At 40.5% G+C, this 27,125-nt stretch overlaps 1 protein-coding gene across 11 annotated transcripts in view; it reads left to right on the top strand.

Moving 5' to 3' along the window:
• LOC126262390 (hemicentin-1) overlaps window positions 1–27,125 on the top strand; it is a 1,144,740-nt gene that overhangs the window by 1,035,691 nt on the left and 81,924 nt on the right. For all 11 annotated transcript variants that reach the window (XR_007546725.1, XR_007546724.1, XR_007546726.1 and 8 more), the window contains exon 15: window positions 13,882–13,915. Coding sequence is in view for 5 of the 11 variants with exons in the window: in XM_049958994.1 (XP_049814951.1) it covers window positions 13,882–13,915 (34 nt within the window). In the remaining 6 variants the exon portion in view is untranslated. The remainder of the gene's footprint in view (window positions 1–13,881; window positions 13,916–27,125) is intronic.

Below are 27,125 nucleotides of genomic sequence, written 5' to 3'. Positions count from 1 at the left end.
CTCTTTACACTCTCTGTCTTTCCTTCAACACATTTACAGTTGTGGCCTTGTTGACCTTCTTTACCTTTATTTGTTCCTTGGCAACTAACTTAATTACTCCATAGTAGCTTCTGCTTGATGTATCTTATTGTTCTGTTCACAAATTTAGTCTCCCCTGCAGTTTCTTCACTGTATGCCTCTCCTCCCAGTCTTATAAATCAAATATGTATTGATTATTGAGGGAATGGTTCATATAACTTTCATTTTTTCTTTTGTTATTTACATGATTATAGGAAGTTTATTATTGACTCTAAGATCATGTATTCATAATATATTGATATTCTCTTTGTCATTTTGTTTACCTCTTTCTAGGAGCAATACTTTGAAATTGTGCATTTGTCGTACTTATCTCACTTCTAGCAACATTCTCTGATACCTCTTCATAATTCATTTCCAGTATTCTTGTGTGAGTATATCTGAAAGGCAGGTTCTCCCTTCTGGCAAATTGGATTCTTCTATGTTTTTGGTATCTATTAATGACTGGTTCTGCAGATCAGTGCACAGACGTCATCTGACTTTTGTGCGTACACTGTAGTTCATATAATGTTTTTACATCTTAATAATACTAACTAAAAACTCCACTGATTAGGTCATTTGAAAAATGGTTACCACAGCTGAAAGAGAGGTTGTAAAATTTGCACATTTGTTTTGTTTTCAAAACCTTCACAGCATTTTTTTCTCTGCTTTGTAACTATGTACAACGTTTTATCTTTTTTGTCACTTTTTCATCTGTGATAAGTTGTTGATGGTGTCAAAGTGTGAATGTGTGAGATATATTTACAAGTACAAAGTAAAAAGATGTTAAAAATTGACAACAAATGTTCTTACAAGGTCACTACTGCTTTTCATGCTTATTCTAATTGTGTTAAATGACCTAATAGATGATAAAACAATTTAAAGTCCAGGATGGAATAACAGCAACATGAAAAGGATAGACTCACCACATAGAGGATGTGCTGAGTTACAGACAGGCCCAATGAAAAGGACTGATAAATATTTCAGCTTTCAGACAAAGAAGTCCTTATTTCAAAATAGCAAATACACTTACATTCTCACAAGCACAACACAAACACTTTGGCCACTGTCCCTAGGCACTGGGGCCCGATTATGGACTCTGTCAACGCATTTTAATTTGTGCTTAATGTAATTGTACTCTCTTTCGTTCAGCACATATTTTGTTGTGTTGATGAAGTTGTCCATAACATTTTTCATTGTTTATTTATTTATTTTTGCCATGGCAAAGTGTTACATTTGAAATGAATATCATACATATTCGAACTGTGATACTTTCTTCTCCATTATCTATAAGTGGGAAATTTTGGAGTTGAAGTAGAATAGACAACTATTAAAATATATTGGTTATCAAAGGAGCTCTCTAAAATACTGCTTGAAAGAGAACAGAAAAGAAAGAAGTCAGAGGATATAATCTCATAATCAGCCTCTTAAGTACCTGCTTTTATAACGTTATTAGTGTGCCTTATCATGCTCCAGAAGCATCAGATTAGCCTTCTTGGACATTTATCTTCAGTTACAGCTGTAAGGCATCTGGCTTGGTTGTCAGTCATGTAAGACTTCTTTATAAAATGGCTTGTAACATACTACAGACTGCCTTTCACAATGCATCACAACAAGAAAACAGTGGGTACTTCAGAGTCCACAAGAAAGATAGTTCAAATCACTGTCCACTTTCCACCTGATCCTTGACCCCTATTAACTTCCTATGAGGTTTCAACTTCCGTTTGTCAGTTTCCTTTGTCAGTCAGTCAGCAACATTCTTCTCGCTTGTAGCGTATACCAAACTTATGTTATTGGTTTCTGCCTCCTATTCCAAAAAGAAAATCCTCATATCCATGTGCTTGATTCTTTCCAAAGCCTCTAAATTTTAGCAGGTTTCATCATGCCTTGATTATTGATTAAAATCTATATATGATTGGACAGAAAACAATCCTGACCAATCTCACTGAGAGAACTGTTCATCCACTTAGCGTCTTTTACAGATTCACTCAGTGCAACAAACTCTAATTCAGTGTACTTAGTAGAACATTATGTTGTTTTTTTGTGCTCCAACTAATGGTAGCTCTCCTAAAAACAAGTGAGTGCATCACTTATTGTACCTCACAAATAACATAGTGTGTGTTTGACAGCACACAAGTGCTCCTCACTTGAATTGCTGCTGAATTGGCTTATGAAGTTGCAGGATATGCTAAGTCTGGCCTTGAACCTGTGGTTAGGTATAAAAGTCTTCCAGTCATGGTTCTGTATTTTGATACATTTGCTGAGTTTGTCTTCATCTGTCACATTTTTTACCTGTAAATTCATGATGAGAAGTGTTTTCACAGCTTTGCAGGTTTCAATTAGGAATTCTTTTAAGATGTCTCTTGAATACACTGTTTCGACCCAAATCAATATTTCATATTCTCTCATAATTGGAACTCACTGTACATATCTTGTTACTCCAAGGTCTCTTACTTCAAATTCAGTGCTTAAGATATTTTTTGTTTCCTTAATTTTACTTTTGTTGCTATACATTATATCACCCACATATGCAGTTACTACGAATTCATGCTGTAGATCATAGTAAACACATGGATCAGCTACTGATTGCAGCATCCCTTGCTTGTGCAGGAACTTGTCAAGCATTTCATTCCATCTTCTGCCAGACTGATGAAACCTGTAAGATCCATTTTACAAGTTGCTGATCCACTCGCCATTGTTCAGTTCCTCTCGATCTGGTATGCCGATGTCACAGAACTACATGGTTGTTATAATGGGATGCATTGAGAGCCAGGGTTAACAGTTTAGTTGGTGTAAAAGAACCCAAACAGGAAATGGAGCACAGGCACTGTTGATGGATTGAACAGCCCTTGTACAGTCTGCAGACCATATGGATTTGGTGCCCTTCTTGTAATTCCAGTTACGAGAATGTTTGATTTGCACAGGCTTGGGAATGAACTTAGCATAATAAGAAATCTGGCCCAAAAAGGACTTGCACTCATTCAGCTTTTCAGGCACAGACAGGTTGATGACGGCTCTGATGTACTCATCCAGATGGATGAGGCCATCTTTTCTTAGCACATGTCCCAAAAAAAATACACATTTGGGGGGGGGGGGGGGGGGGAAGCTACATTTTCTCAGTTTTCAATGAAGGCTGTTTTCCAGAAGGTGTCAGAAAACTGCCTGCATGTTTTCTAAATGCTCCTCTGGCATGGAGCCTATGACCCAGATGTCATCAAGGTAGTTGACACACCAGGGAGTATCCTGAATCAACTGCTTGCAATATCTTTGATAAATTCCTGGTGCAGACTAAATTCCAAAAGGCAAGCGATTAAACTGGTAAAGCCCAAATGCGATGTTGAACATTAAGAAAGTCTAAGAAGCAGCATCCAGTGGCATTTGCAGGTATGCATCATGCAAAGTGATGCATGAAAAATACTGACACCCCTGACAACTTTTACCAACTCCTCTGCCCAAGGAAATGGATACTAGTTTGTGACACATTGCACATTGACACTCTATGTAAAATAGTCACAAATGTGCACAGTGCCATTTGGCTTTCAAACTACCACCAATGCAGTGGCTCACTGATTTTACAAAATAGGAGAAGTGACACCAGGGCTGGGCTCAGCCTTGACCTTGTTACACATGGCAGAGGGATGGGGCAGCAGTGACAAAATTTAGGTATTGCTGTTGGTATAAGGGAGACATATACCTTGAAATTTTCTTCCTGATCCAAGGCATTCTCAAACAGTAGTTGTACAATGCCATAAAAAGTCCAAATCTTGAAGAGAGGCTGATTGAGACACTAAATGTACTTGGTCAAAATGGAAGAGGCATTTAACACAAAAATGTTTTGTACCAGCTGTGAATTTACCACTAACAACATAAGTTGCTGTTCCACGTTCTTATAATATGCTGAGACAGAGAAATGCCCCCTCAAAGGAATAGACTGTTTACCATAAGACACAATTCGATGTGGCTGTAGCAGCACAGGGAGTCCAAGCGCCTGTACATATCTAAGTTAATTAGGCCTACTGTCACTGCCATGACTACCTAAAACTCAATCAGTCACCCATCCATTACCACTATTATCAGAATATGCTGGGGCAACCCTTGTGGAGCCTCTGGTTCCAGCAAAAATGTTGAGACCCTCCAATGACTGTCCCACTACTTGCCAACAGTTACAAATTGTTACCGAATGGCTTACTTTGTGGCATACCCTACACAAAGCGTCTGTGTATGGGCAATCCTGTTGAATATGCACCAAATGACGATAGGGGTAGGACTGCCAGCTTGTGCATTGACTGGAAACAGGTGTGGCAGGTGAGTAACACTGAGACTCAAAAAACGATGTAAGTGGGGGGTATGATGCTTCAACTGACTCATATTCTCTGAGCCCCATGCGAGCAAATACAGGCAGCACCATGACAACACTGCTCACGAGTTGTTAATGGCGTTGACACATGGCAGCTCAGTGGAAGACAAGGCTGCTTGGCTCATTGCACAGAGCACTGGGGGCTGTTTACCATACACATTTAACTTCACCACATGCCTGTTGTCAGACAGTGCATCCTTTGCCACCGCTGTAAGTTCATTTGATTCTGCAGTCTAAGTAACTTTGGCTACAGAGGGGTCAGACAAAGCTAGTGCCCTAGTTTGATCCTACAGGCTGGATGTTAAATGGGTGGCCACATCTGTAATAGCAAGCACACATACCAGGTATCATTCTGGACACACTCTAACTGACACTTGTGTGAGAGACCTTGCAGGTCTGCATTCACGTCTCATATGAGTGCCCAGGGTGCTTGTGATACTAGTAAAGCCTTAACCAGGCCACCACCACATGGGTTTCATGACCAAAATATTCCATGAGCAACTGACAAAGTTCCTTGAAGTTAAGTTTCTCAGTAGAGGACTCCAAATTCTGCACAGTTTTGTTCAGTCCTGCATTGCTGGAGAATAACAAGGGATCATTGTCAACTGTATCCACAATATACCTTTCCTGACAGTGCAGCAAAAACTTGCAGAGGTAATACTCCCACATTTCCTTAGACTTTTTGAAGCCAGCAAATGGGACCATGAGTAGTGAACGTGAAGGTTTACTGTGGGCACCTGGCCCACCACCAGCATGGCATGAGTACAAAACAATTCCAGTTTCTGTTTGAGCAGTTTCTGCATCTGCTCCTATTGCACCTTTTATTGCTGTTCGTGGATGCGCAACTGCTCCTGCCAGCATTGAAAAAATAATGGGCCCATGACACTCACAATTTAACACTATGAAAAAAGAAAAGCACCACACGCATAAGAATATGCTATTTCACAACCTTTGTATCGGCACGAGGTGTGACAATGCTGTGAAGAATCACTGGCATCACATAATGTAACTGAACCCTGGAAGAGGGTATGAAACTAGACATGAAATTCAGTGCACTTGGGAGCAAAAATCCAACCACCATGTAGAGACAAGCACAGAGGAAAACACATTCCGATCAGTGCAAGCAATCGAAACAACTCATCAGGCAGAACCCAAAGCATGATGCAAAGCAACAAAGTGAGATTCAGGTCCAAGTATGTTGATTTTAGCATGAAGACTTTCAGGCCAGGCTTACTGCCACCAGTAAGTAAACACCTGGATCAGTGGCCCTGCCCATACCAAACTCGGAACATGCCTTCTGTGACAGCATTCTGCACTGTTCTGCTGTGATACCCATACTAGCTCATCTACATCCATCTCTTTGTGTGCAGGTGGGGATACTAAACTTGCTAATGGAATACAAATTCAGTGATGGTAGATCAAGTACAAACCATCACATGCACTAACTCTGGAATTGAGTGATACATCTCTTAATGCATTAAAGTGTCCAGGCAGTCTTATGATGGGTGCTCTTTTTGTTGCATATGTCAAATTAAAACTTTGTGATGCCTGGGATTTGAACTTGGATCCCTGCATTTCATAGGCAATGCACTTACCAATTACATCATTTGAGCATGCCTTTCAGGCCTGCTCAAAGCTTCAACTTGAACAGGTTCCTCCCCTTTCCTTCCTAGGAAATATTTGTAAAAAGTTAATATTTTGAGTCTATCCCCAAAGCATGCTCAAGTAATGTAATTGGTAGTGTGGTACCCATGAAAGGCACAGATTCAAGTTTGAATTCCTATCCACTTGTATAATCAATGCAGTGTACACTCTGCAATATTTCTTTTTCCTCAGTGTTCTTCCATAACACTGCAAATTTTTCATATGATTTGGCATTCTTTAGAGTGACAGAAATACTTTCTTGTTTTGAATTTCTTAACAGTTCTGTGTCAGTAGAAGGTGCAGATCTTTAAATCTTCTGTGTTGCCACTATTATTTTTACTTGTATTGCCTTAGTAGATTGGAAATAACAGTTTTCTGTTATTTGATTCTGCTTCTTCTTCATCAGACAGATGAAATGTTCAACTCTGTATTATTACAGTGAAAACTGTGTGCAAATAATCCAAATAATGAATAGTAGATGACTGATGGTAAATAATTTGTATAAGTGCTTTGTAATGATTATGAACAGAAATACTGCAGACTTACATGTCAGCCTAATATAATTCAGATTCTGTACACACAATGAGAAGCTGCAGCTGAAATTCAACATTGTTTCCTTATTGAATTGAGAATATTGCAGCAACTGATCACTGAGGCGGTTACTTGAATGTGCACCTATAAATATGATCATTTACCCATCCTTTTGCATGTGAGCATTCTACACTGTCCAGATTCTCTTAGTAACAAACTTGAGTGAATTCTCTGTCTATTATTACAACAATAATTTCTTTCAAAAATGCTTTTTGTTATTGCTTCTCTCATTTTCAGTCCTACTTTTGCCACATTTTAACTTTGGTCAACCCCACCATTTACCCTTGCTCATTTTACATGCTCCTGTTCAGAAAAGCTAGTCTTTGCCCTAACCAAAATCCAGTCCCACATACTCTTTGCCCTAACCAAAATCGAGTCCCATATACTCTTCCTGGTATCATTCATTGCAATTGGTATCCACCAAAATAGACTTGCAATGAAAATTTCTGTCTTAGCTTCCACAAAAAGACTTTCATCTTTTCTCATTCCATCAGCATGTAAGCCTCAACAGTCTGGTCCTATGTAATTGTATTGCTTAAATGCAGACTATAATTAACTGCCTCTACTTCTTCCAAAAAGTTCTTTTATTATGTTATGAATATTTCCTGCACATTATCTCGGATAATCAGGACTATTGCCCTCTAACACCTTTAACAACATTCTTAATCCCAGCAGTGGAAACAACATCTAAACTTGCTTCCACCTGGGAGTACCCATATCCACCAAATAACCAGAAAAAACCACACACACACACACACACTTTAAAAGAAGTCCTCATCAGTCTCACAACACTTTTGTTGACCTATCCTCCAAGTACCTGGCCCCAGCAGAAGTCATGAGTGTCTCCAAACCCAGAATTAGCCATGTTGGACTTGTCATTGATTTTCCTTTACTTGAGCCCTTGTATTTATTCGGCACTTATCCTGGTGACACTTGCTAATCCTGCAAGAGTTCCTCAGTTCCAATGTTCCTTCACTCTCTGTCACCAAATCCCTTCCCAGTCAGTCAAACATTTGGATTAGGGAACGGTCAACTATTCATTACCCAGTAACTAATTCAGACCTTATCATTCTTTCTGTTTACAAGTACTCCCCCACTGTATTTGTCAACCAAGATCACTTTGTGTCTGAGGATCTCCAACAGGATTCCGGCTCCTCTGATTGTAAGCTTGCCACTGCAAACCCATCTCAGAAGCCCAACATGATATTCAACAGCCTTCCAAAACATAATGCCCATCCCAAAGCATGATATCTGAATCCCTCAGCATTCTCATATTGGCAATGCACTGTAAACCCACCTTTTACCTGCTCCCAAATGCAACTTCACTGATTTCCCACAAGACTTCCCATTGTAACTGGTTAGATTGCTCTCACAGGAAGACCCTCTGTACTGATTTACCGTCATAATCAACCAATTATCCACAATACCCTGATACACAACCAAGAAACTTATCATTTTCTTTGCAGCCTTTTCATAGTTCTTGTCCTATCACTTCTTATTTGACACTGTGGAGGCTATGTCCCTGTACACCAGCATCTTATATGTCCATAGTCTTGCTGGAATGAAACTGTATCTTTCCCAGCAATCCCTGATGCTAAACCCATTACCTTCTTCCTAATATTTTTGATCAGTCACAGCTTGACCGTCGATGTTTACTCCTTTTATGGCAACAAAAAAATCTCAGAGCTGTAATGGGTTCTTGCATTGCACCTTCACATGCTAACATGATAATGCACTCCTTAGACTAATATTTTCTATCTGTTCAGCATCTTAGGCCCTTTGACTGTTACTTATGCTTTGATCACATCTTTATGATCTGGACCCATGGCAAAGACAGCCTCTGCTGTTTCCTCCAATACTGCAGCATCTACTGCAGATCTTCTTCACCTGGTCCCCCTTATCCATTCTAACTAGATGTTGATTTCCATCTCTATAATGGCTTCATAAAAATGTTTGTGTCTATGTCAGACACAGCAGCCACAAACAGTACCTCTGTTTTTGACAGCTGTGATCCATTTCACATCAAAAAGCACCTTTCTTATACTCTTCATACCCTTGGATATTGCATCTGCAATGAGGACAAGTTACCAAAATATGCTGATAACATTGCCAGAGTCTTTGCTAAAACATAATATTTTACCCAGCTAGACCAGAAACTAATGTCCTACACTACCCCTTCCCATGAGAGCAACAAACCTGTTGCTGTTGTGAGGCAACTACCAATCAGTACTAACATTATTGTGTGACATCACTCAAGCCTTGAAAAACCACATCCTGCATCAGGGCTTCAACTACATCATTTTATGCACTGAGATGAGATGTATGCTACCCAGAATTTACCTTTGTCCATCAGAGCAGTAGTCCATTGCCCCACCACCCACACACAACCCTAGTCCATCTCTACACCACCCATGCTGTCAGTCTTTCACTCTAAGGGTTATGCCCCAGTCAGTGAGCTAGGTACAGTATGTGTCCCATGTATCCACCCATCATTAACTCCAACTGTAGTATTTACACTCCAGTCACAGATCACAAGTATAAATGGCCACATTATATGTCAGCTGTGCTGCATTGTACATGCATATGACAACTAACCAGGTGTCTGCTCATATGAATTGTCACTGCCAAACCGTGGGAATATGCAAATTTGATCATACAGTTGTTGCATGTATTGTCCTCTGCAATACCAGTGACTTCAACATCTATTTCAGTACCCAAGGCATTTGAATCCTCTCCCTGTATAAAATCTAAAATAAGAGCTCCTTTACAGCTGCTCTCTCTACATATTGTTTAAATTCTGAAGTTTTTCCACTAAAACAGTCTTCCATGTAGTATAAGTATAAACAAAGTAAAGTCAGTACCTATGAGTTAGTTCAATGTTTTTCCACTTGTAATCTATGTCCTCAAGTATTTGCTGGCTGTATTCCAATCTCTGTGTTCCATTACAGCTTTTATTCTCTCTCTCTACAGCTCCCTCTAGTATCATGGAAGTTATTCTCTCATCTTTTAACAGGTGTCCTATCACCCTGTCTCTTCTTGTCAGTGTTTTCCACATATTTCTTTCCTCACTGATTCTGCAGAGAACCTCCTCATTCCTTGCTTTATCAGTTCACTTACTTTTCAACATTCTTTAGTAGCATCACATCCCAAATGCTTCGATTCTCTTCTGTTCCAGTTTTCCCACAGTCCATGTTTCACTCCCACACAATGCTGCCCACCAAATGTACATTTTTAGAAATTTCTTCCTCAAATGAAGGCCTGTGTTTGTTACCAGTAGATTTCTCTTGAGCAGGAATGTCTTTTTTACCAATGCTAATCTACTGTCTATGTCCTCTTTGCTCTATTTATCATCTGTTATTTTGATGCCTAGATAGCAGAATTCTTTGACCTCATCGTCTTCATGATCCCCAATTCTGATGTTAAAAAAAAGTGTTTCACTGTTCTTATATCTGCTACTTCTCATTACTTATATCTTTCTTTGATTTACTCTCAATCTGTATTCTGTACCCATTAGACTGTTCGTTCCATTCAATAGATCCTGTAATTCTTCTTCACCTTCACTAAAGATAGCAATGTCATCAGTGAATCTTATGATTGATGTCCTTTCATTCTGAATTTTAATCCCGCAGAAGGAATTTGCAGTAATAGGTTTTCTCTACAAAAATATTGCTTGACTTGTTCCATGACCATGAAGGTTCTCCTTGATGCTGGAAACTACAAGGTACGGTGACTGAATGTGCATATAATAATAATAATAATTGCAAAGTGACTAATTATTCCTCTGGATTGGCCTTAGGCCATACTATTATTGACATAATGAGCAATGTTAAATGTAGTACTTGTGGGGCGACAAAAGAATATGCAACATATGAAAGGATGCAGTATAAATAATGGAGCAGAGTAAAACTGTTTCAACATAGATAGTACACCAGAAACTGGTGAGCTTTTCTCTCTTAATTTAGGTAAATTTACTCCCTCATCTTCGCAGCCCTGATACATCTTAATTGCATTTTCTGTACCTAATGTATCGTTTTAAACACACACTGCTTCTGAGAGATAAATTGTTCCACATAGTGTTTCATTATCACTTATTAGGTACTTTCTTCATGATAAGTGTTGTTTAGGATAATTCTAATAACTACATAATGCAAAGAAGAGAACACTGTCCATGAAGTCGTGCATTATTTGGAACTTACTATTACACTGCTGATGGGTCATCTTTTGCAATCATTTGGTACCCTATACTGGCCAGATAATGTTTCTAAGATAGTCTTGTGTAGTTAAAGCTGCTTCATGACCTTCGCTTAATTTCTTAGTATATTTAAGGATTATAACTACGCATATTCAAAGATGTCAGAGAGAAACTTGGCTTTCTCTTATTTTTATCCAACTCCTGTTGATCATTTATTTTAGTATCTTGTTGAAGTTTGACATCTTTCCTATTATGGTAAACAGTGATCATTTTCTTAATTTCATACACCATGCTTATTGAATAGGTATGGAAATTCTAGGGTTGGAAAAGCAAACATTAATTCATGTGAGGGGCTACCTTTCCTCGTGTCTTTGTTGTTGAACTGTCATGAGGATAGTGATTACTTTTATTTTGCAGTGGGTTTCCACTCTTAACATGTCATCTTCAGATCTGTTCTGCAGTCATCACATCTGCAACATATCAATCAATATCTGTTGATTAGTGTTGTTCACAGCACATACAATGCTGATCAACAGATATAAATTGTCCAGTCCCAGTTATAGTTACTATAAAAAAAGATTTGAAGATGGCTGAAACAAAAAAAACTGGTTGAAAAATAAAAACAGTCATTGCAATCAAGAGATTTCAATAAAACTGATAAAAATCAGTACACTGACATCACCAAGTAGACAAATTGATGTAAACAAAACTTAAACTGCTGCTCCACATATGCTAAAGTTCACATAAATTTACATGAAATTAGTGAAGTTTATGCTTATTTCCTTCCATTATCATTGTACAGTTTGAGCTCATGATCTCTCGTGATGAGCTTTAAATTTGAGCTCTCCCTCCCTTCACCTGAGGTTTGTGTTCAGTCACCATATACGAAAGGTATCTTGTTCCTCGTCCACATTGATACATTAACTTCACAAACTGTGGGCATTGTGCCATAAAAGTAACTGTATATGTCATAGAGGTGAGAGTGTGCACATTGTAGTGTCATGTTCGTGTTGTTGCCAATAAGAGAAGGGGGAGGGTCAAGCATGATATCAGAAAATAGCCTGCTGTCAAGTAACAACAACAGGGCAGCCTAACTTCATGTTCCCATTAGATGCACATACGGCCATCATCACCATCATGTGCTTTTGTATCATGAAATACCATGTCTTGTTTTGAATTTAAGCAAGGACTTTGACACACAGTGTGGCAATGTTGAAACTGTACTTCTTCCCATACCTCCCTGTTTGTCAACCAAATACTGGCACTGAAATTTATTTCCAACGCCAGAATTTGAATCAGTTACCACCTTGTGATTCTAGAAGTTTCATTTGTGAATAAGACATTCCATCATTTTTTGGAGATTCCTCTGAGACATCGTGTGTTCCTCTTGCAATATCTTGACTGTGAGCCTTTTGTCCTTTTCAAGAGAGTTAGTGGAAAGTTATCAGCCAAAATATCAGGAAAGGCAATCATGATTCCCAGACATATGCCCTCCCTGTTTTGTGTTGCAGCATTAGTTTATATTAACATCAGCAGTGGAGCTAGGAACTACAAATTTTGCTTAAGCTGCCTTGACAGTATGTGTTATTTCCTTTGAAAATCATTGGCTTCAGTGTTATTAGACTTATCAAAATATTCTGGGCCATTATTCGATGGTTGAATGATATCCTAGGGAAATCCAATAGTTTGTCCCCATCTGTGGAAGATGTCTCCAATGGGATTGTTCCTTCTGTGAGTGTTCATTTCATACCATGGCTCGCTATTTACTGCGGTAAAAGGCTGTTTCCCTTCTCAGTTGCTGTCTACTGCTATTGCTGTTGCCCTGCAGCAGAAGACAATGGCAGTAGCAAATAACAGCAACCAACAATAGCAAGTTGTGCTCAAGTTTTGAAAACATATGGTAACACACCCTGCATGGGATCACATAGGTATTAACTTTTACTGTAGTCAGTAGCAAGCCAGGTATGACTCATACAGTTGTACAAGCTACAACACCTCGAAGATGTCCTTGGCAGATGCGCACAATACCTGGGGTTTCTTCAAGGAATTCACTTAACCATGACATAATAACCCAGAACATTTTAATAAGTATGACAGTTCTGGCTATGAATGTCTTGCAGTTCAGTGTTATTGTCATTGGTACTGCCAAATATTGATATTGGGATGATGTAACATTGGTGAATGAATCCAGAAAATGATACAAGCCTGTGCCACACAGTTTCACACATTATTAGTGAATGTATAGGGCAGCTTGTTACAAATATTCTGTGCCATGCATAATTTTATCCTATTAATGTATTCTGCCAACATACAGCTGCTAATTATTTTGAGCATTAAACATATTTAGTATAAGTTTTGTCTTCATTTGGTAACTCTTCATTAACTATCTGCTCTCACATATTGTCAGAATCTATGTGACATATATTTCTTTAAAAATGTATTTCCTCTTAAATGTTACATTGGGCATATTGATGGATCTTGTTTTATCATTTCCTACACACTTCCAGATCAAGGTTTGGAAGAATAAAAGATGCATGTACAGTAGCACCAAAACTTAAAAGGGTTCTGAATAGAGTCATGGTATTAATGTCAATATGCAGCTTCCTCACTTCATGCAAAGAAGTATCAATTCTTCCTCACTTACTGTTTAGAATGAGAGATTTCTTATGTTTGTGTGTGTGTGTGTGTGTGTGTGTGTGTGTGTGTGTGTGTGTCTTTTATTTTGTTTTTAGTTCTATTTGTTGTGGCCTCGTATAATTTCTCACACGAAATGTCTCCATACTAAAATTTACTACAAAACAAAAAAGGAAAAACATTATGCGTGCTTCCTTTTTGTCTCTTTTTCTATCACAGGGTTACTAAGCTGTGGGTGCTCTTGCATGCATGTGGTTGTGGCAATAAATAAGCGAATTTCTACAGGACAGCGAATGACCTCACATGACAATCTCAAGAATATCAAGTAGCATCAATTGCTAGTGCTCAATGATTGTTAACTCATTAACAAGCAAGCTAACTAACATATGTTTTTACCTTTAATTTATAGACAATAATCCAGTGGAGCTCGAGGAGAGAGAAAAGTAAGTGTCCAGTATGCTTTATTAACTTTTTCTGCAAAAAAAAGGACCTTTAAATTTCTCATTAAAACATATAATTGTTGGAACTAGTCCACTACTCACATTAAGAGCAGGTGAAGGACTGAATATGCTATAGTTTGGAAAATGGATTTGTATCAGCCTTCTAAGGATTACTGTTTCTCACTGATGAAGTAGTTTTATCTTATAGAGAACATTTTAAATGAATTTGTAAATGTTCAGATTTGTTACTTTTCATCAGATGCACGCAAAAATCACATATACTTCCAGGTGCATTTTTTATAATTGCGGTTTGGAATACATTAAACATAAAAAGGGATTTTAGAAACATGGTCCTCCATATAACTAAAATTATAAATTACTCACTTCTTTATGTAACTTTATAACTGATATGGAATAAGCTTCTTAAGTTTTACATATATTTCACATTGGTGCTTAATCCTCTTACAAGATAGGCTCGAAAGACTTATGCTCATTAAGAGCAACTGGGACTCTCAAACTACATTTTACACTTCAATGCACTATTTCTCTGGTTGAATTCATTACTGTAACAATAATTATATGCAGAAAGCATGACTTTTTGAGGATTTAATTGGAACTAAACTAGCAGGGCAAGAGACTTGAAATATATGTATTCACATTTATTGTGCTATGAACCATGCACTGTAGTCTGCAACTCCCCTACCAACCAAGTTGACAGTTATTCATGACATGTATAATTAATACAGTAGGAAAGGTAAAGTATGGAGTTGCTTTGAACTGTTTAATTTATCTTTTTTTCCTATCAAACACAGAAAATTATTTGTGCAGGTTTTATGCAGATAAGTATCTTCTGTTTTATTTAAAGTAAGTATATATTGGTTTCAGATGTAAAATTTCCTTGTTCAGAGGTGGATTGGCTTTACTGTGTATTCTCTCTTTCTGCCAGCATAATGCAAATTTCAGAGAAAAATACATTATTCTTTCCGAAAAGCATATTGTAGTGGAGTAGTATGTCATGCATAATTGAAAGCATGGTGTCTTTTTTACAATTTGAGATTCAGCTTTATTTACCATATGCTGGTATTAATTTATTTCTGGTAGCTATCCATGTAGCCAGTCTGCCCCTGATTATTATTAACCAGAATGCAGTACATGCTTGTATCCTGTTTCATTTATTATACCTTTTCTCCTAAACTTCTGATTTAATTTTGCTGTTTGCTTGCTCCAGTACACATTTTGCCTTAAGTGAATTTATGACTGAATAAAAAAAATGAAACAAAATCCCACTCACAATACTGTTCTTTAACCATAATCCTGAGTTACTTACAGGAAGACAGGCAGTGATGAGATAACTTAATATTGTGAACTCCCTTGTATAATTCGTTTCAGTTTTGCACATGACCAGCTGTGTACTTCTCCTGGTTCATAGTGTAACTTACACATTTGTAATGCATCCACTATAACCATAAAGTGGTTTTTAATAATTTCATAGTTGTTAGTTAATTCTTCAGTTATTTAACATCACCACTTGAGAATATTCACATCAGGGCTAAAAATCAAGAGATGCAATGAAACAATTATCTTTTATATGAATTGCATATCTGATAATTCAGTTGTGTGCTACTGGTCAAATACATTTTTGATAGTGATGTTCACATATGTATTGCAGTTTTTGAGCTTGTATTGAAAATTTTGCTAACAAATTCAGACCTCTGGAAAGTAATGAATAAATTACTATTTGTTCCACTTTCTTACTTGAAATAGTTCTTATGACAGAAATAAAATTTCCTTGTTGTCTATAGTATATGAAAATTGAAATTCATGGTTAGTTTCTGTGTAGGCCTACTTGTAACTATCAAGCCAACTTCCATTAGGCAGTTAAGGGATTTGTCATAATAAGATATAAGCCATTGATGTATTCTAATATCAAATTATACAAAAAGAGATTCTTATTTGAAAGAAATATTCACGAAAGTGAATGTTCATCTGTTCAGAGACAAGATTTTATCACTCATTTGAGGTATGAAATAACAAATAATAGACTCTATTGAACATAAAACATTTATGAGGTTTTTGGACGTACCTGTTCTTGATCCTGCTGCTTGTAATTTTTTTCTATCATAAAATAACATTACATGTCAGGAAACAATCTGTCTGACATCACAAATTCTGTGTCTCAATACTTTGGGAATAGCGCACACTGACAGCTTTTCAGGATCTAGTCAGCTTCATAAGTTTATCTACATATCATACTCTAACAAACCATTATGGCAGGAGATAACTCTCCCTTGAATCATACACTAGTGCTCATTAATTTCAATACACCCCGGTATTTCAGATTTACAACATAAATCAAACATTATCTCACAAAATATAATTATAGTAACTTCCACATATATAATACAATCACAATCATGATATTTTACTTTCATGAAAGTATACTCCTCACAAACTCGAAGCATGTAGTCAGTCAGTTTTTGTAGGTATTGTGAACCGATATGATTCCACACATCCGTAACAATATTCCAGAGATGTCCCTTGCTGGTTATATTAACATCCCTGATATGTCTGTCCACTTCATCCTAGACCATTTCAATGGATTAAAATCTGGGCTTTGGGACGGCCATACCATATCATTCAGTATTTTATGTTTTTCTGTTGATGCAGTGTAGTTTGCACAGCATGCCGACCAATGTTTTGGGTCATTATCCTGTTTTAAGGTGAACCCTTTTCCTATTAAGAACAATCCACTTTGTATTGCATGATACTGAAGTGTGCAGTGCTACTGCTTCTGATCCATACATCCTTCTATTTTCACAATGTCGCCAATTCTATCTCCGGCAGAACATCCCCAAACCACAATAGAACCTCTACCATGTTTAACTGTAGGTAGGGCACACTGCTGGGCTACCCTTTCCCCTACAAATCAGTGAACAAATATTCTTCTTCTGGTTCCAGAAATCTCAAACTTCGATTATCGGTGAATAACACCTTCGTACACTCTTCCAGTGTCCAATTACACTGTTTTCTAGCCTATTCGATTCTCTTCTGTTTATTTATGGGCCTTAGAAGGGGTTTTCTTGCTGTGACACATTCTTTCAAGCCGGCTTCTGTCAGTCTCCTTTTTACTGTTGCAACAGATATTGTTGTCATGTTCATTTCTACCAATTATGCACGAATTTGGGGTGCTGTTTTTAATCTGTTTCTCTTACTGGTAGTTCTGATATATTTATCATCACTTTTAGTTGTTTTATGAGGTCATTCCGGTCGTGGTATGTCCTTATTGCTACCTGTTGCCTTCTCGGGTGAAGGGTGTATTGCACTACCCTTGTAGACACACTACACTGTTTCACAATTTTTGCTAATAGATAAACCTGCTTGGCTAAGTGCTACAATTGCAGCATGTTTTTCTATGGATATTGAAGTGTTGGCAGAAGAGCCAACACCGTGTTGCTAGAGGAGGCCGAAATGCACGCGTTTAATTACACGCAGACTGGCGAGAGGTCTGGAACAGGACAGTGTCTTGAGAATTGCAAATAAAGTACATAGATGATGTAATAGTTAACTTTAATCCATATTTGGTGTACAGCGCTCTTGACGGTACATGTTTTATATAATAAATATCAATTGAATACGGCGCCTTGCTAGGTCGTAGCAAATGACGTAGCTGAAGGCTATGCTAACTATCGTCTCGGCAAATGAGAGCGTGATTTGTCAGTGAACCACTGCTATGAACGTCGGCTGTACAACTGGGGCGAGTGCTAGTAAGTCTCTCTAGACCTGCCGTGTGGCGGCGCTCGGTCTGCGATCACTGACAGTGACGACACGCGGGTCCGACGTATACTAATGGACCGCGGCCGATTTAAAGGCTACCACCTAGGAAGTGTGGTGTCTGGCGGTGACACCACATTCCTCCCCCGCAAATCGGCGCATGGTTGTGTTATAAGGCTTCCGCCCGCTGTGAGGAGTACCCCATGTTGACGTATGCGACGAGGTGGGGAGCCTAACAACAGGCGAGGCTGTGCCACCCGCTCCCGGGGAGCTAGGAAATGCCTGAAAACCTAGTCCAGGGTGCACGCCAACATGCGGTGTATGCGCCCTTAGAGATACAGGAGGGGCCGAAGGGTCGACCTCCATCGCGTCGGGGTACCCGACGGGCGAAGACAACATCTGGTCCGGAGCGGGCAAGAGTTTCATGTCGGAGGACAGCTGGTCACGGGAAGCGATCGGCGGCACGTGACCCAGGGAGGCGCCCGGCGGCTGCAGCGAAGCGTCCACTGTGGGCGGCGCCGGCGGGAGGACCGGCGGCGGTGCGTCGCCTTGGGGCAAAATGGAAGGCATCGTCGGTAACACCTGGGGATGAGGCAAGCCAGTAGATGGGTCCCCAGGGCGCTGACCTGACGGCACCGTCGCTGAAAGCAGACGGGGAGCGGCAGAACCCGTGCGACGACAGAGGCGCAGCTGATTGAGATGCCGACGCACCTCACCAGAGGCCCCCAAAACCAGATACATAGCGCGGCCGAGGCAGCGAAGAATGCGCCCTGCGAGCCAACGCCGTGAACCACGATAGTTGCGATAGTATACAACGTCGCCTGGAGCAAAAGCAGGTGGCTGCTGCTGCACAGGAACCTGATGCGGCAGATGTAGCAAAGACATCAAGGTTCGATGAGGACGACCGTGGAGCAACTCAGCCGGCGAACGACCATCTCGGGGCTGAGAGCGATACGAGGACAAGAAGAGCAATAACGCGTCCTCCCAAGAATGCGACTCTTTTAACTTCAACATCTGTGACTTGAAAGTCCGGACCAGTCGTTCAGCGGCACCGTTTGACTGAGATGAAAACGGCGCGGATGTCAGATGTTGAATACCATTGGCCTTGCAGAATGACTGAAATTCTGCAGACATGAATTGTGGGCCATTGTCGGAAACAATAGTCTGTGGAAGACCTTCAATACAAAAGATAGCAGATAACGCTTGGATGGTGGCAGATGACATCGTGGAAGGCATCTTGACAACAAAAGGAAAATTACTGAACGAATCAACCAGAACCAACCATCTAGCATTCCAGAATGGACCAGCAAAATCAATGTGTAAGCGTTGCCAAGGGGAAGTGGCTTTCGGCCATGCAAAGAAGTTCCGCGGTGGTGCGGAATGTTGTTCGGCACACGCCATGCAAGAAGAGCACATATTCGTAATCGCAGCATTGATTCCGAACCAAGTACAGTGCTGACAAGCAAGTTGTTTCGTTCGCGCTATACCCCAATGACCTTGGTGGAGAAGCCATAAGACAGAGGACTGTAACGAACGTGGGACCACGACCCTGGAATGATCATTATCAGAACGCAACAGCAAAACACCACGTCGAACAAAAAGTCTCTCCTTATGAGCAAAAAATCGGCGAACCAACGGATCCTCGATCCGTGACTTTGACAACTGCCATTGCGTAGCAACAAAACGCAAAACGGTAGCAAGGACAACGTCAGAAGCTGTGGTAGTAGCTACACGACGAAAATCAATCGGAAACGATTCGACCACGTCATCGGTTTCCGCATCAATGAACATGCAAGTAAGTTCGGAAGAATCGAATGCTCTATCCTCAGCAACAGGCAAACGGGACAACGCATCGGCGTTTCTGTGCTTAGCAGTGGACCGATACAAAATATCGTAGCGGTACTGCGAGAGGAAAATAGACCAGCGAATGACTTTCTGCGCTGTACCTGGAGGTACAGGCTTGTTCGACTGAAAAAGCGACGTCAAAGGTTTGTGGTCTGTGATGATGGTAAAGTGACGACCATACAAGAAATCATGAAACTGAGTAACACCAAAGACGAGAGCCAAAGCTTCTTTCTCTATCTGTGAATAATTTCTTTGCGCAGACGAGAGCAATTTGGACGCAAAGGCAATAGGGCGATCATGCGATCCATCTTTGTGCACAAGCACAGCACTGATCCCAAACTCCGATGCATCTACCATCAACAAAAGGGGTTTCTGGGGATCAAATGGCATAAGGCAAGTATTTGAAAGCAACGCCGATTTCAACTGGCGAAAGGCGCATTCGCATTCCGTCGTCCAGACAAACGGAACACCTTTACGGTGTAAGCGATGAAGCGGAGCTGAAATGGAAGAGGCCTGGCGCACAAATTTGTTATAGTAATTTATTTTTCCCAGCACACTCTGTAGCTGCTTCAAATTCTGCGGCGAAGGCAAGTCCTGTATGGCACGGAGGTGCTCTGGACTGGGATGTATGCCTTGGGCATTGAGTACATGGCCCAGATAGGGTAAGTCACGAGCAAAAAACACACATTTGTCCTTCCGCAAGCGATGACCATTTTGCCGCAAGACCTGAAATAATGTTCTGAGATTGGCTAAATGTTCTTCTTCCGTCTTTCTGGAGATCACAATATCGTCCAGATAGTTTGTTGCAGTAGGGACCGACGCACAAACAGTTTGTAGATATTGCTGGAACAATGCAGGGGCGGATGCACACCCGAATGGCAGTCGTTTGAATCAATACAAACCAAGATGCGTGTTAACCACCAAGACGCGCTGGGATGCGTCGTCCACCGGTATTTGCAAGTACGCATCTGCGAGGTCCAACTTCGAAAAATATTTACCCGGGCACAGTTTGTCAAAAAGATCTTCCGGGCGGGGTAAAGGAAAAGTTGCAATCACTAGTTGTGGATTCACCGTTGCCTTGAACTCCACACAAAGTCTCAATTTTCCGGAAGGTTTGGGCAAAATTACTAAGGGTGATGCCCAGAGAGAAGCCTACACACGTTCAATCACACCTTGTGATTCCAAATCGTGTAATGTTTTTGCGACCTCATCACGCAATGCGTGGGGAACATTGCGCGCTCTGAAAAATTTCGGTTGCGCGTTGACTTTCAGTTCCAAATGTGCTTGATAGTTCTTAGCGCAACCAAGGCCCGGTGCAAAAATGTCTGCAAATTCTTCACATAGACGAGAAACACTGGCTGAAGGCACAGTCTGGTTCACTGATAGGTCCTGATTGACTATAGACAAGTTAAACAACTGAAATAAATCTAAACCAAACAAGTTCACTGCAGAAGAAGAACGAAGTACATAAAATGACACAAGTTTTGTTTGTCCCTTGTATGTTGCAAGAAGGCTGCACTGTCCTAACACAGGGATATTCTGACCGGAATAACTATTTAACTTAACATTTGCGGCACGCAACGGAGGTGTGCCCAGTTGTTTGTACGTGTCGTTATTGATCAAAGAAACTGCAGCTCCAGTATCAAGCTGGAACGGTATGACCTTGCCATGAAAGTCCAAATCTACCAAAAGTTTATTGTCCTGCTGACGACAAGAGCGACTGTCTCGTGCAACGTGAACAGACACTGGTACAGAATCACTTGCTAATTGACGTGATTTCCGGCGACATCGACGCACACTTTTTGTGGGACAAACAGTCACTGTTAGAAAGAGTGGCACTGGGCGGAGTGGAATTAACTACATGAATTTCCATGGGCGAAGGTTCACGAGCCTGAGCATTCTTGGTTCGATTCCGGCGCGAAGCAAAGGGCCTGGAACGGGTGTGAGTGTGCAATCTGAGCTTTTTCTGGCAAACACTCTGAACATGTCCTTTTTTATTACAGAAAAAGCAAACAGCTTGGCGTGACGGGCAATTCTCACGCAAATGTCTAGTAGCACACTGCGGGCATGACTTCACTGCATTTGCTTGCTGCCGCGTCAAACGTAGCGGAGAGCTTGGCGGCAGCTGCGCGGACGGGCGCGAGGGCTGTTTACTGTTCCGTGCCGGTTAATGTGACACACAGCTGGCGAAGTTTCAAATGATTCCTGAGCAAAGTCAAGTGTGTCTTGCCAATCCAATATGTCCATCACTTGTTGAAGGGAGGGATTGACTATTTTCAAAATCTGTTCCCGTATACGAACATCAGAAACGTTCTGTGCAATTGCATCACGCACCATAGTATCTGAATAAGGGAGTCCACATTCACACTCAAAAGCACAATCCTTAGTAAGGCCTTGCAAAGTTGCAACCCACTCCCGATTAGTTTGACCGGCCGTACGTTTGGTACGAAAGAAAGTATACCTTTTTACAACTACATTGACAGATTCTTTGAAATATGCATCTAATGCAGACAGAATTTCGTCGTAGGACAGAGTTGCTACATCGCGTCGGGGAAACAATTTCACTATCACTCGGTACGTGTGGACGCCTACAGCGGAAAGAAGAAATGGCTGCCGCTCATTACCTTGAATTCCGTAGGCGGCGAGATGGAATCCAAATTGGCGTGACCACTCCGTCCAGCTTTCCAGTGCCGCATCAAAAGGACAAAAAGGTGGTGCAACAGCGTGTTGTGGCTGCGGTAGCGGTGGAGCGGCGGCGGCCGCATCGTTTTGCATCGCACGTTGACCCTGGACGAGCTGTCCAAGGGCATCCAATAACGCCTGCATCTGCTGATTCTGCAAGCGATAAAATTCGGACAGTACATCTGGAGATTGTGGTGAAGCCATGACACACGTAAAGTAGAGCAATACGACCGTTAAATCTTCGTCGCCATATGAAGTGTTGGCAGAAGAGCCAACACCGTGTTGCTAGAGGAGGCCGAAATGCACGCGTTTAACTACACGCAGACTGGCGTGAGGTCTGGAACAGGACAATGTCTTGAGAATTGCAAATAAAGTACGTAGATGATGTAATACTTAACTTTAATCCATATTTGGTGTACAGCGCTCTTGACGGTACATGTTTTATATAATAAATATCAATTGAATATGGCGCCTTGCTAGGTCGTAGCAAATGACGTAGCTGAAGGCTATGCTAACTATCGTCTCGGCAAATGAGAGCGTGATTTGTCAGTGAACCACTGCTATGAACGTCGGCTGTACAACTGGGGCGAGTGCTAGTAAGTCTCTCTAGACCTGCCGTGTGGCGGTGCTCGGTCTGCGAACACTGACAGTGGCGACACACGGGTCCGACGTATACTAATGGACCGCGGCCAATTTAAAGGCTACCACCTAGCAAGTGTGGTGTCTGGCGGTGACACCACAGATATCTCCACTCATGGAGCCATACTAGTAATGTGCATAATTCAGTGTCATGAAGGAACTGACATGCAGGAACCACATGTTTTGTAACGCTGCAATGCTTGCCGTTTGCTGCAGACATCACATCACTACAGGGAACAACACAGGTGCACCAAATGCGGCGTCCATTGGCAAATAGATAACAAACATATCAGATAGATGCATAATGTTTATGTACACAACATTGTTTGTTGGATAGTATTGTATCTCGATGACCTCAACCGTACTCATGGTATTAGACCTTATCTACAGATAACTATAAGTCATTTATTGGGTGTATTGAAATTAATGAGCAGTATTGTACATTAGTGTTTCCTTTCATTCTATTCACATATGGACCATGGGAATAAATCTGCTTAAATGTGTCCGTGTCTGGCAGTTAATATAATCTTGTCTTTGACACCTTTGTGGGAGTGATATGTATATTCCTAGACTTCTCATTTTTAATACTGATTCTTGAAACTTTGTAGTGGGTTCTTACTGGATAGTGTTCATCGTGAAGCATCTGCCAGCTCAAGTTAATTAGAATCAGAACTTTTATTACCACATTATGTACACACACAAGTCATGATTTATGTATAGGAGACTAATCAGTACATCTCCATGATGATCTCCCATTGATTAAACTAATCTGTGACCATCTGTGCTGCCCTTATATGTATACATTCACTATGCCCTGTTTGTATTTGGTGCAAACCCACGCACTTGAGCAACATTCTAGAATGTGTTGTAAGAGTGTTTTGCAGTACTCACCTGTGTAGATTGACTGCATTTTCCCATTATACTGACAATGAACATTAGTACGTCATTTGCTGTACCTATGACAGAGCCTATAGTATCATCTCATTTCATATCTCTACAAATTGTTACTCTGAGGTATTTGTATGAGTTGACTTATTACAGTTGTGGCTCATTGGCGTTATAGAATTTCGTGTTTTTGTTTTTTCGGAAATGCTCTTTTTTTATCTATGAACTTTTAAGCAAATTGTCAATTTTTGCAACACTTTGAAAGCTTGTCAAGATCTAAGTGAATATTTGTGCAGCGTTTTGAGACTGTACTTCATTGTAGATAACTGCATCATCTGCAAAACATGTTGGTTTATTATTAATACGGCCTGACAAATCAGTACTATACAACATGAGCAGCAATAGTACCAAGATACTTTCAAAGGGGGGGGGGGGGGGGGGCTAATTTATTTATCCATCTGTCAGTGATTCCTTATCCAAGGTAACATGCTGCATACTGCCTAAAAAGGAGTCGCCAGGAGGCAAGCTGTATGCACCTAACTGATCATTATGTTCAAGAAATATCATTATGTTTGAACCTACAATGGGTTCTAAGACTGTGTAACACATGAATGTCAGCCATATTGGACACTAATTTTGTGGGTCACTTCTGTTATCCTTCTTGGAAACAGATGTTACCCTTCTTGGAAACTACTGGGTGTAGTTTTTGTTCAAGGAATGTGTGGTAGATTATGGTTAAATAAGGGGCTTACTCAGCACCAACTTTATATAGATTCCAAGAGGAGTTCCATCAAACCCTGGAGCATTGTTCAAATTAGCAATTTCAGCTGTTTCTCAATACCCCTGACATTAATATCCGTATCATTAATATTTGTAGTCGTATAAGAATTAAACAGGTGCAGTACACATGGATTTTCCATTTTAAAGTAATGTTTGAAAGCAGAGATCAGCATTTATGCTTTTTGTTTTGCTACCCTTGAACCCCATGAACCATGGACCTTGCCGTTGGTGGGGAGGCTTGCGTGCCTCAGCGATACAGATGGCCGTACCGTAGGTGCAACCACAACTGAGGGGTATCTGTTGAGAGGCCAGACAAACATGTGGTTCCTGAAGAGGGGCAGCAGCCTTTTCAGTAGTTGCAGGGGCAACAGTCTGGATGATTGACTGATCTGGCCTTGTAACATTAACCAAAACAGCCTTGCTGTGCTGGTACTGCGAACGGCTGAAAGCAAGGGGAAATTACAGACGTAATTTTTCCCGAGGACATGCAGCTTTACTGTATGATTAAATGATGATGGCGTCCTCTTGGGTAAAATATTCCGGAGGTAATAGTCCCCCATTCGGATCTCCGGGAGGGGACTACTCAAGAGGACGTCGTTATCAGGAGAAAGAAAACGCGTTCTACGGATCGGAGCGTGGAATGTCAGATCCCTTAATCGGGCAGGTAGGTTAGAAAATTTAAAAAGGGAAATAGATAGGTTAAAGTTAGATATAGTGGGAATTAGTGAAGTTCGGTGGCAGGAGGAACAAGACTTTTGGCCAGGTGATTACAGGGTTATAAATACAAAATCAAATAGGGGTAAGGCAGGAGTAGGTTTAATAATGAATAAAAAAATAGGAGTGCGGGTTAGCTACTACAAACAGCATAGTGAACGCATTATTGTGGCCAAGATAGACACAAAGCCCATGCCTACTACAGTAGTACAAGTTTATATGCCAACTAGCTCTGCAGATGATGAAGAAATTGATGAAATGTATGACGAGATAAAAGAAATTATTCAGGTAGTGAAGGGAGATGAAAATTTAATAGTCATGGGTGACTGGAATTCGAGTGTAGGAAAAGGGAGAGAAGGAAACATAGTAGGTGAATATGGATTGGGGCTAAGAAATGAAAGAGGAAGCCGCCTTGTAGAATTTTGCACAGAGCATAACTTAATCATAGCTAACACTTGGTTCAAGAATCATGAAAGAAGGTTGTATACCTGGAAGAATCCTGGAGATACTAAAAGGTATCAGATAGATTATATAATGGTAAGACAGAGATTTAGGAACCAGGTTTTAAATTGTAAGACATTTCCAGGGGCAGATGTGGATTCTGACCACAATATTTTGGTTATGAACTGCAGATTGAAACTGAAGAAACTGCAAAAAGGTGGGAATTTAAGGAGATGGGACCTGGATAAACTGATAGAACCAGAGGTTGTAGAGAGTTTCAGGGAGAGCATAAGGGAACAATTGACAGGAATGGGGGAAAGAAATACAGTAGAAGAAGAATGGGTAGCTCTGAGGGATGAAGTAGTGAAGGCAGCAGAGGATCAAGTAGGTAAAAAGACGAGGGCTAATAGAAATCCTTGGGTAACAGAAGAAATATTGAATTTAATTGATGAAAGGAGAAAATATAAAAATGCAGTAAATGAAGCAGGCAAAAAGGAATACAAACGTCTCAAAAATGAGATCGACAGGAAGTGCAAAATGGCTAATCAGGTGTGGCTAGAGGACAAATGTAAGGATGTAGAGGCTTGTCTCACTAGGGGTAAGATAGATACTACCTACAGGAAAATTAAAGAGACCTTTGGATAGAAGAGAACCACTTGTATGAATATCAAGAGCTCAGATGGCAACCCAGTTCTAAGCAAAGAAGGGAAGGCAGAAAGGTGGAAGGAGTATATAGAGGGTTTATACAAGGGCGATGTACTTGAGGACAATGTTATGGAAATGGAAGAGGATGTAGATGAAGATGAAATGGGAGATAAGATACTGCATGAAGAGTTTGACAGAGCACTGAAAGACCTGAGTCGAAACAACGCCCCGGGAGTAGACAACATTCCATTAGAACTACTGATGGCCTTGGGAGAGCCAGTCATGACAAAACTCTACCATCTGGTGAGCAAGATGTATGAGACAGGCGAAATACCCACAGACTTCAAGAAGAATATAATAATTCCAATCCCAAAGAAAGCAGGTGTTGACAGATGTGAAAATTACCGAACTATCAGTTTAATAAGTCACAGCTGCAAAATACTAACGCGAATTCTTTACAGACGAATGGAAAAACTGGTAGAAGCGGACCTCGGGGAAGATCAGTTTGGATTCCGTAGAAATGTTGGAACACATGAGGCAATACTAACCTTACGACTTATCTTAGAAGAAAGATTAAGAAAAGACAAACCTACGTTTCTAGCATTTGTAGACTTAGAGAAAGCTTTTGACAACATTAACTGGAATACTGTCTTTCAAGTTCTGAAGGTGGCAGGGGTAAAATACAAGGAGCGAAAGGCTATTTACAATTTGTACAGAAACCAGATGGCAGTTATAAGAGTCGAGGGGCATGAAATGGAAGCAGTGGTTGGGAAAGGAGTGAGACTGGGTTGTAGCCTCTCCCCGATGTTAT

The sequence above is a fragment of the Schistocerca nitens genome, chromosome 6 (genome assembly GCF_023898315.1).
Source record: "Schistocerca nitens isolate TAMUIC-IGC-003100 chromosome 6, iqSchNite1.1, whole genome shotgun sequence".
NCBI lineage: Eukaryota > Metazoa > Arthropoda > Insecta > Orthoptera > Acrididae > Schistocerca > Schistocerca nitens.
This window is presented reverse-complemented; position numbering and strand designations above follow the sequence as displayed.